Source organism: Lampetra planeri, chromosome 37 (genome assembly GCF_965212315.1).
Source record: "Lampetra planeri chromosome 37, kcLamPlan1.2.h2, whole genome shotgun sequence".
NCBI lineage: Eukaryota > Metazoa > Chordata > Hyperoartia > Petromyzontiformes > Petromyzontidae > Lampetra > Lampetra planeri.
In genome coordinates this window covers 4255806-4268189 of record NC_136143.1, presented here as the reverse complement: position 1 = coordinate 4268189, position 12384 = coordinate 4255806, and the positions used below count along the sequence as shown (strand labels likewise).

Here is a 12384-nt window from a genome sequence, read left to right as displayed (position 1 = left end):
GAAATGATAAAAGTTAAACATAATAAAATACAATTCTCACGACGTCTTTCCGACAGCCCTGTTCTTCACCTGAGGGACGGCTGCTTGCGTTGTGGCCGAAACGTCGTGAGAATTGTATTTTATTATGTTTTACTTTTATTATTTTATTATTTCCCTTCTACGTGACTTTACCGAAAGAACCAAGAAGATGAATCCCTGCAGTCACGAAAGCTTTAAATATAAAAACAATAAAGCCACTAATATAGACTGCAGTCTATAACGTTGATTTGTTCTTTTTAACTGAGTTTTAAACTTTTACCGTTAAAGAAAACGGTACTTGTAATGTTCTAGATTTGAAGCTTTCGTGACTTCAAGGATTCATACTCTTAGTTTTTTCGGTAAAGTCACGTAGGTAGAAAATGAAATTAATAAAATAATAATAATAATTTTTTTTTTACTTTAATTACATTTTTTACCTACGTGACTTTACCGAAAAACCTTATCGTATAGTTGTAATGTTGTTTGTCTTTGCTATGTGTGTGTGTGTGTTTTTTATGGCTCTGAATATTTGTTTGTGAACTGTCCAGAACGTCCGTGTGTGCGGTACTTTGGCAATCTGGAGATTTCCAGATAGTCGCTAACCCCTCTTTGCAGCGAAGTTTGTTGTTTAATGATTTTTTTTATGACCTCCGGATGCTTGGTGTGGCTTGTGAGGGGTAGCGGGGTTGAGTGTTGGTTTCAATTATTTATTATGAATAAATATATATTGGCCGAATTATTCTTTAATATGAAATAATGGAAAAAGGTCTATATATACAACATGATGGTGAGCTGTGTGGTGAGTTTAGTACCGGTGTTGGTGAGCTTTGTAGTGAGTTTAGTACCGGTGTTGGTGGTCATGTGGTGAGTTTAGTACCAGTGTTGGTGGGCGTCTGGTGAGTTTAGTACCGGTGTTGGTGAGCTGTGTGGTCAGATTAGTACTGGTGTTGTTGTGGTGTGGTGAGTTTAGTACCGGTGTTGGTGAGCCTTGTGGTGAGTTTAGTTCTGGTGTTGGTGAGCTGTGTGGTGACTTTAGTACCAGTGTTGGTACGCCGCGTGGTGAGTTTAGTAAGGGTGTTCGTGAGCTGTGTGGTGAGTTCGTTACCGGTGTTGGTAAGCCACTTGATGTGTTTAGTACCGGTGTTGTTGAGATGTGTGGTGAGTTTAGTACCGGTGTTGGTGGTAGTGTGGTTGGTTAAGAACTGGTGTTGGTGAGCTGTGTGGTGAGTTTAGTTCCGTGTTCGTGGGCGTGTGGTGAGTTTAGTTCCGGTGTTGGTTGTCTCGTGGTGAGTTTAGTACCAGTGTTGGAGAGCTGTGTGGCGATTTTAGTACCGGCTCTTGACTCGGGTGCAACCGCAACAAACAAAAACATGAACAAGAAACATCTTAAAGTGACTGCACGCAACAATAAAATCCAGAAAAAAAACAGCAAAGTCTGGGATGCAAGTCGAACAATAACAATCATAAGACAAATTAGATGAAAGTTTTCAGGCTAACTCTGTACTACAACAAACAAACATGGCTAATACTCCTCTTCTTGGTTCTTTCGGTAAAGTCACGTAGAAGGGAAGTAATAAAATAATAAAAATAAAACATAATAAAAGGAAATAAAAAAAATGGCTAATACTGTGAGGCTTTTTCGGTAAAGTCACCTACGTGATTTTACCGACAAAACCGAAAAAACCTAAGAGTGTGAATCCTTGCAGTCACGAAAGCTTCAAATCTAGAAACGTGGCTAAACCAAAACGTTTTCAAAATCACCAAAATAAAGCTATAATAACAATGTAACAGTGATCATAGGAACTGTGATTCAAATTTAACAATGAACGATATACATAACATGTATGACCAATCTTTGCAGCCATAGCTGGCAGCATGACTCACTCCATAACAGCTGGAGTATCAGCAGCAGTATCAACATTTTTCAATACACCTTCAATGATCAGCACACTATGATCAAAACTCAAGATCATACTTTGCAGCGGTCATCCAGAACGATACATTTGATGTCAGGCCATTCTGAATAGCAGTGGCGGCTAGGGGTGTACAACTCCTCTAGAGCAGTTTTGAGTGAAGATCTCACAGGTAGTGATCCAAGTTGCAGTTTATTGGCGATAACATTCCAGACCCTGGGGGCATCAATAGAAAAGGCCCTTCCAGTATATGTACGTCAATAAGGAATGCTAAGCTGGTAAATGAGCGAAGACCTTAGGTCACATTTGTTCTTCGAAACAGAGAGGAGATCCAGCAGGTAGTCTGCTGATTTTTTTGTAAGTACATCGTGAATAAATAAGATCTGATGCACAAGCCGTCGATCATTAAGATAAGTTAAGTTTGACCCAATGTAGAGATCGCAGTGATGGGTCCTATAAGGGCAGTGTAATGCAAATCTTAAAGCCGAATGATAAATTGAGTCAAGCTTCTTCAGTATGGTACTGGGGGCTGATTTATATACGATGTCACAGTAATCAAGTAGAGGCAGTATCGTAGCTCTTATCAATTCCAGGCAGAACATAGGGGGGAAGCAGTGCTTGTGTCGATACAGAAAATAACAATTTTATTTTGTCTTTTTATCATTATAATCAATGTGATCTTGACAATTAAGTTTTGAATCAAAGATGGCCCCAAGATACTTATAGATCTTGACTTGTTCTATTTGATGATTATTTAAGCAATATAATTGGGGGGAAATTACTTCCTGCTTTTGTCCTGGTGAGAAGCTTAGCACATTGATTTTGGAGGTATTCAGGACTAGTTTAAGAGCAACTAGCTGATGTTGTAGTTTGTTGAAATCACCCTGGAGCTTAGCAATCACGTCATCCGGAGAGCGGCCAGCAGTAATCAGTATCGTGTCATCTGCAAACAGATTTACCCTGGAATGATCCAGGTCAGTGCCCAAGTCATTGACATGAAGAGAGAACAAGAGAGGGCCGAGGATGGAACCCTGTGGAACCCCTTTTGTTATCTTAACACTGTTTGACCTCCAACCATCTATGAATACAGTTTGGGTGCGAGAAGAGAGGTAATTATTTAACCATTCTACTGCATGTTTGGAGAATCGGAGGCAACTTAGTTTACTAAGCAGGGTGTTCTGGTCGACTGTATCAAAGACTTTGGACAAGTCAAGAAAAAGACTGGCACAGTACTGCTTTTTATCAAGGCTACTGTAAATGTGATTCAGAGAGTGTAATGCAGCAGATGTGGTGCTGAATTGTTTTTCGGAACGCAGATTGGTTTCGATGTAATAGATTGTTGTCGGACAGGAAACTGCTAATTTAGTAGTTCAATAATATTTCAAAAAATTTCATCAACGAGGACAAAATTGAGATAGGTCGGTAGTTATTTGGATCATCTTTAGGGCCCCCTTTGTGTAGTCGACGAACATAGGAATGTTTTCATTCTAGAGGTATTGATGCTTCTTTGATGGACAGGTTGAAAATATGGGCTATAACTTTGTATATTAGATGACCAACAGTTATCAGAGCAAAGACGGGAATACTATCCGCTCTGGCAGAGGAGGACCCTTTGAGGTAGGACAGTTGTTTCAGAACATTACTTTTGTGGATAGGCTGGAAACTAAATTCGTTTAATGTTTGGATAGGGGTGTAGGAAATTACATGAGCAGGGGTGACTCCCAATACATTATCAAAAAGGTCACCAGGTTCAGAAAAATGAAGGTTAAATGGTCGGCTATTTTTTGGGGTACTGAAAAAGTCCCCCTTTCGGTTAAGCGCAACGGGCAGATTATTTGTGTTAGATGCCTTTTCGATACATTTGATTGTTTTCCAGAAGATCCTGCCATGACCATGTCATTCCAGGAGAATGGAGGAAAAGTAAGCATGTTTTGCATGTCGTATCTTTTTGACGCATCTCTTCCTTAAAATCCTGTATTCTAGCCAGTCATTGACCAAATCACTTTTCTGAGCACATGCCCAAGCCTTGTCCCTAGTTTTCGTAAGCTTCGTAATCAAAGGGTCAAACCATGGTGGGCGGTTGCCTTTAATTTTAAATCTAACCAACGGAGCATATTTGTTAATAATTTGGAGAAACGTGTACCTGAAGGTCTCCCAAGCCGTAGTCAGGTTGTGGATATCACAGACCTTGTCAATATCCGAGTGAAGCACATCATTAGTAAATGCCTGAATGCTGAAGCGTCTCATGGAGTGCTTCTCAACCAATTTAGGGGGGGGGGGGTCTTTGGGTCTGGCTGATGATTTCACCCCAAATATAAAGGAGTGATCACTAAGGTTATTACCCAGAACACCAGTAAGCATGACATTTTGAGGGGCATTGGTCAATAGGACGTCAAACAGAGATGACTGTCCCGGCTTTTTTAGGTTGGGTCTTGTGGGGACATTTATTAATTGAAATAGGTTAATACAGCTAATCTGGCTGTGACGGTCCCACCTGATGACGGAGACTTGTGTTGCCTCCGAAAAGTCGTGATTTTTGTTTTTATTTTATTTTACTTTCTACGTGACTTTACCGAAAAAACCTAAGAAGATGATTCCTTGCAGTCACGAAAGCTTCAAATCTAGAATGAAATAGGTTAAATTAATCTGCAATAATTTTGGCTATGGCCGGTGGGTTTAGCCAATTCCAATTCAGATGACCCACTAAACTATTTCACCTTTAGGGAGGTCCCCAAGAAGCTATCTCAGTGCAGCTTCAACATCCTTACCACTAGGCGGTCTATAGCAGCACACTACCAATATCTGTTGATTCTTTGGGAGAGTTATTCTGAGAGCCGGACCTTCAAAGCAACATTGTTTTTAACAAGGAGTGAGCTGGTGAGCATGCAATAGCACTACGAACATAGATGGCAATTCCACCTCCTTTAGACCCTCGGTCAAGCCGAAAAAGGTTGAAGTTGTCAATCGCAATCTGCAAGTCATTGACGGCAGGAGTGAGAAATGTTTCTGCAAGGCAAAAAATGTCCGGGTCCAGATTTGCCACTTCTAGTTTTAGTTGACTTAATTTAATCACAAGCCCTCTGATGTTGACATGTAGAACACCAACGCCTTTTCTGCCAGAAAAAATTTACCCGTAAAAACAAAGTTTTTCACTATAAATCCTTTATATGCGTGGCGGCTAGAGTCCTCTCGTCCTCTGGCTTGAGATGGCTGCCACCTATGGGTCAGATGATTGTCTGCCACCATTAAGCAATTGGTAATTAAATATTTTAAAAAAATTCCCTAAAAAGTGTAAAATTTTGCAATTTTTTTTTCACGAAAATTAATTATCACGCACAAACGAGTCTGTGTGGAAAATGTCAGCTCGATTGGATCACGGGAAGTGGGTTAAAAAACGACCGAAAGATTTGCACGATCGTAAGCAAGCAAGCACGCAAGCACGCAAGCAAGCAAGCAAGTGAACTTAATATAAAGGATTTAAAAATATAGACTTAGCGGCAAATTGCGGTTGTTGTTGTCACTGTTTGTGTGTGGGTTTTGAGTTGAATATCTGCGCGGTTTTAAACGTCCCGGAAGGCCTGCCTACGACCCATCCTGGGTGTCACCAGGCCGTCTCGTGTGAGCAGCTCACAGACCTACGTTGAACTTCTTTCGCACCATACACAGCCAGCCGCGATAAAGATAAACGGAGGTGCGGGGGAAGGACAACAAACTGTTCTAAAGAAAGTAGTTTTCAATCTGCCCCAGAGTGGCTTCCTCATATTCATTCATAAACCTGTAAGGATAATAAATACACAATACAAAAGCCTGAAGCCTAAGTGTTGGTGAGCTGTGTAGTGAGTTTAGTACCGGTGTTGGTGGTCGTGTGGTGAGTTTAGTACCGATATCCTACCTTCCCACCCACCCCCCAATACCCCCACCTACCCCCCACCCCCCCAGGCAGGTCACGTGAGTGAGCCAATCAGACTCAATTGACGCCTAAATGAGGCGGTAATTGATGCACGCGAGGGATCAATGACGGCGCGCGTCCGTGATTGGTGGAGGCGGAGAGCGGCGGTGATGTTGGTGGTGCTGATGGTGATGTTGTTGGTGGTCGTGATGATGTTGGTGATGGTGGTGATGATGGTGGTGATGATGATGATGATGGTTGTGACAGCGGTGATGGTGATGTTGGTGATGGTGGTGGTGATGGTGATGATGGTTGTGACAGCGGTGATGGTGATGTTGGTGGTGGTGGTGGTGGTGATGATGGTGGCGGTGGTAATGATGGTGATGATTGTGATCGCGGTAGTGATGATGTTGGTGCTGGTGGTGATGGTGGTGGTGATGATGATGATGGTTGTGACAGCGGTGATGGTGATGTTGGTGGTGGTGGTGGTGATGATGGTAATGCCTGTTATAGCGGTGATGATGATGTTGGTGGTGGTGAAGGTAATGGTGGTGGTGATGATGATGTTGCTGATGGCGATGATGGTGATATTGCTAGCGCAGTGGTTAGCGCACTGCGCTATGAACCGTTCGACCCGCGTTCGATTCTCGCTCACGTCCAATGTCAGTGGCGAATATCTGAACCAGTCCTGGGTGTCCCCTAGGTTGAATCAACCTTAGAAATGAGTAGCTAGTTCGGTGTGTAGTTTACGTCAGCACTGGCGAAATAAAAGTGCCGCTCCGGCCTTCATAGGCGCTCGCTAACAGCACTTTCCCCAAACGTTTGTTGAGACTATGCGGACGATCTCGGTCTTTGTGGCGATTGGAGTGATGGTGACTGGGGTCATAGAAGTGACAATTGTAGCTATGATGGCGACAACAAGGTGGTTAGGGTTCATGTTGAAGTTCAAGTTGAAAGGTAATGGTCTTCAAGCAGGTGAGAAATCGAGAGAGAAGGTGAGTGAGTGAGTCAGGGAATGAGTGACTGAGGAAATGAGTGAGTGAGATTGTGAGTTAATAAATGGATGAGTGAAATGGTGGGTGGGTAGGTGGGTCAATCATTGGCTGAGACGATGAGTGAGTGAGCAGAGAAGTGAGTTTAAGTGTCCAGTTAATCTTGTGTAACCAGGTGAGAGAACTCAAGACATCATGATATGAGTCTCATTTGTCTGAGTGAGTGAGTTATTGAGCGGGTGGGAGAGTGAGTGAGTGAGATGATGAGTCAATGAATGGGTGAGTGAGATGGTGGGTAAGTGGGTAAATGATTGAGTGAGGTGACAGGATGATGGTGATAGAAGTGATGGGTGTAGTGGTGGTGATGATTGTTGGTGATGGTGTTGATGACAGTGATGATGATTTTGATGTTGATTTCGATCACAATGATGCTAACGGCGACATTGATGATGATGGTAATAATGGTGATCATGTAGATCATGAAGATATTGTAGATGATAATCATGATGATGATATCCAAGGTGTTGATCATGGCGATGATGACAATATCATCATCATGATCATCGTCATCATCAAGATGACGATGATCGCAATGATGATATCGACAGCATTGATGATGATGATGATGATGGTAATAATGATGATCATGAAGGTCAAGTAGATATTGCTGATAATGATGACAATATTGATGGTGATCATATCGGTGATGATAACGATGACGATGATAACATTCACAGGTGGAAGAGATCCGGGGGGACATCGAGAAGGTGGCCGAGAATGTTCAGGAGGTGAAGAAGAAGCACAGCGCCATCCTGTCGGCACCCAACACAGACGAGAGTGAGTGGCCACCAGCCCATGGCGAATCTCCCGACGCGGCAGTCGAACCACAACTGTCCACGTGTTGTAACCACCCACCCACCCCGACTCCACCCACCCACCCACCCCGACTCCACCCACCCACCCACCCCGACTGCACCCGCCCACCCTGACTCCACCCACCCACCCCGACACCACCCACCCACCCCGACTCCACCCACCCACCCCGACTCCACCCACCCACTCCGACTCCACCCACCCCGACTCCACCCACCAACCCACCCTGACTCCACCCACCCACCCCGACTCCACCCACCCACCCACCCCCGACTCCACCCACCCACCCACCCCGACTCCACCCACCCACCCACCCCGACTCCACCCACCCACCCACCCCGACTCCACCCACCCACCCCGACTGCACCCGCCCACCCTGACTCCACCCACCCACCCCGACACCACCCACCCACCCCGACTCCACCCACCCACCCCGACTCCACCCACCCACTCCGACTCCACCCACCCCGACTCCACCCACCAACCCACCCTGACTCCACCCACCCACCCCGACTCCACCCACCCACCCACCCCGACTCCACCCACCCACCCACCCTGACTCCACCCACCCACCCACCCCGACTCCACCCACCCACCCACCCCGACTCCACCCACCCACCCCGACTCCACCCACCCACCCCGACTCCACCCACCCACCCACCCCGACTCCACCCACCCACCCACCCTGACTCCACACACCCACCCACCCCGACTCCACCCACCCACCCACCCCGACTCCACCCACCCACCCCGACTCCACCCACCCACCCACCCCGACTCCACCCATCCACCCACCCCGACTCCACCCACCCACCCCGACTCCACCCACCCACCCCGACTCCACCCACCCACTCCGACTCCACCCACCCCGACTCCACCCACCCACCCACCCACCCCGACTCCACCCACCCACCCCGACTCCACCCACCCACCCACCCCGACTCCACCCACCCACCCCGACTCCACCCACCCACCCCGACTCCACCCACCAACCCACCCTGACTCCACCAACCCCGACTCCACCCACCCCGACTCCACCCACCCACCCCGACTCCACCCACCCACCCACCCCGACTCTACCCACCCACCCTGACTCCACCCACCCACCCCGACTCCACCCACCAACCCACCCTGACTCCACCCATCCACCCACCCCGACATCACCCACCCATCCACCCCGACTCCACCCACCCACCCCGACTCCACCCACCCACCCCGACTCCACCCACACCGACTCCACCCACCCACCCCGACTCCACCCACCCACCCACCCACCCCGACACCACCCACCCACCCTGACTCCACCCACCCACCCCGACTCCACCCACCCCGACTCCACCCACCCACCCAACCCGACTCCAACGACTCCACCCACCCCGACTCCACCCACCCACCCACCCCGACTCCACCCACCCACCCCAACTCCACCCGCCCCGACTCCACCCACCCCGACTCCACCTACCCACCCACCCCGACTCCACCCACCCACCCCGACTCCACCCACCCCGACTCCACCCACCCACCCCGACTCCACCCACCCACCCCGACTCCACCTACCCACCCACCCCGATTCCACCCACCCACCCACCCTGACTCCACCCACCCCGACTCCACCCACCCACCCACCCACCCCGACTCCACCCACCCACCCCGACTACACCCACCCACCACAACTCCACCCACCCACCCACCCCGACTCCACCCACCCACCCCGTCTCCACCCACCCACCCACCCTGACTCCACCCACCCACCCACCCTGACTCCACCCCGACTCCACCCACCCACCCACCCCAACTCCACCCACCCCGACTCCACCCACCAACCCACCCCGTCTCCACCCACCCACGCACCCACCCCGACTCCACCCACCCACCCCGACTCCACCCACCCACCCACCCCGACTCCACCCACCCACCCCGACTCCACCCACCCACCCCACCTCCACCCACCCACCCCGACTCCACCCACCAACCCACCCTGACTCCACCCATCCACCCACCCCGACTCCACCCACCCACCCACCCCGACTCCACCCACCCACCCACCCACCCCGACTCCACCCACCCACCCCGACTCCACCCACCCACCCACCCCGACTCCACCCACCCACCCCGACTCCATCCACCCACCCCGACTCCATCCACCCACCCACCCCGACTCCACCCACCCACCCCGACTCCACCCACCCACCCCGACTCCACCCACCCACCCCGACTCCACCCACCCACCCCGACTCCACCCACCCACCCCGACTCCACCCACCCACCACAACTCCACCCACCCACCCACCCCGTCTCCACCCACCCACCCACCCTGACTCCACCCCGACTCCACCCACCCACCCACCCCGACTCCACCCACCCACCCCGACTCCACCCACCCACCCACCCCGTCTCCACCTACCCACGCACCCACCCCGACTCCACCCACCCACCCACCCCGACTCCACCCACCCACCCCGACTCCACCCACCCACCCCGACTCCACCCACCCACCCCGACTCCACCCACCCACCACAACTCCACCCACCCACCCCGACTCCACCCACCCACCCACCCCGTCTCCACCCACCCACCCACCCCGTCTCCACCCCGACTCCACCCACCCACCCACCCCGACTCCACCCACCCACCCAACCCGTCTCCACCCACCCACGCACCCACCCCGACTCCACCCACCCACCCACCTTGACTCCACCCACCCACCCCGACTCCACCCACCCACCCACCCCGACTCCACCCACCCACCCCGACTCCACCCACCCACCACAACTCCACCCACCCACCCACCCACCCCGACTCCACCCACCCACCCCGTCTCCACCCACCCACCCACCCTGACTCCACCCCGACTCCACCCACCCACCCACCCTGACTCCACCCCGACTCCACCCACCCACCCACCCCGACTCCACCCACCCACCCCGACTCCACCCACCCACCCACCCCGACTCCACCCACCCACCCCGTCTCCACCCACCCACCCTCCCTGACTCCACACACCCACCCCGACTCCACCCACCCACCCACCCCGTCTCCACCCACCCACCCCAACTCCACCCACCCACCCACCCACCCCGACTCCACCCACCCACCCCGACTCCACCTACCCACCCACCCCGACTCCACCCACCCACCCCGACTCCACCTACCCACCCACCCCGACTTCACCCACCCACCCCGACTCCACCCACCCACCCCGACTCCACCCACCCACCACAACTCCACCCACCCACCCACCCCGACTCCACCCACCCACCCACCTCGTCTCCACCCACCCACCCACCTTGACTCCACCCACCCACCCACCCTGACTCCACCCCGACTCCACCCACCCACCCACCCCGACTCCACCCACCCCGACTCCACCCAACCACCCACCCCGTCTCCACCCACCCACGCACCCACCCCGACTCCACCCACCCACCCACCCCGACTCCACCCACCCACCCCGACTCCACCCACCCACCCCGACTCCACCCACCCACCCCACCTCCACCCACCCACCCCGACTCCACCCACCAACCCACCCTGACTCCACCCATCCACCCACCCCGACATCACCCACCCATCCACCCCGACTCCACCCACCCACCCACCCCGACTCCACCCACCCACCCACCCCGACTCCACCCACCCACCCACCCACCCCGACTCCACCCACCCACCCACCCCGACTCCACCCATCCACCCCGACTCCACCCACCCACCACAACTCCACCCACCCACCCACCCCGACTCCACCCACCCACCCACCCCGTCTCCACCCACCCACCCACCCTGACTCCACCCCGACTCCACCCACCCACCCCGACTCCACCCACCCACCCACCCCGACTCCACCCACCCACCCAACCCTTTCTCCACCTACCCACGCACCCACCCCGACTCCACCCACCCACCCACCCCGACTCCACCCACCCACCCCGACTCCACCCACCCACCCCGACTCCACCCACCCACCACAACTCCACCCACCCACCCACCCCGACTCCACCCACCCACCCACCCACCCCGTCTCCACCCACCCACCCACCCCGTCTCCACCCCGACTCCACCCACCCACCCCGACTACACCCACCCACCCACCCCGTCTCCACCCACCCACGCACCCACCCCGACTCCACCCACCCACCCACCCCGACTCCACCCACCCACCCACCCCGACTCCACCCACCCACCCCGACTCCACCCACCCACCCCGACTCCACCCACCCACCACAACTCCACCCACCCACCCACCCCGACTCCACCCACCCACCCCGTCTCCACCCACCCACCCCGTCTCCACCCACCCACCCACCCTGACTCCACCCCGACTCCACCCACCCACCCTGACTCCACCCCGACTCCACCCACCCACCCCGACTCCACCCACCCACCCCGACTCCACCCACCCACCCCGACTCCACCCACCCACCCACCCCGTCTCAACCCACCCACCCTGACTCCACCCACCCACCCTCCCTGACTCCACACACCCACCCCGACTCCACCCACCCACCCACCCCGTCTCCACCCACCCACCCCGACTCCACCCACCCACCCACCCCGACTCCACCCACCCACCCCGACTCCACCCACCCACCACAACTCCACCCACCCACCCACCCCGACTCCACCCACCCACCCACCCCGTCTCCACCCACCCACCCACCCTGACTCCACCCCGACTCCACCCACCCACCCACCCTGACTC

General features: G+C 53.5%; 1 protein-coding gene across 1 annotated transcript in view; it reads left to right on the top strand.

The window, feature by feature from the left end:
* Nucleotides 1-12384, top strand: part of LOC144730823 (syntaxin-1B-like) — a 74441-nt gene that overhangs the window by 23737 nt on the left and 38320 nt on the right. Inside the window, exon 3 of the mRNA XM_078611598.1 lies at nt 7550-7649. Coding sequence (XP_078467724.1) covers nt 7550-7649 — 100 coding nt within the window. The remainder of the gene's footprint in view (nt 1-7549; nt 7650-12384) is intronic.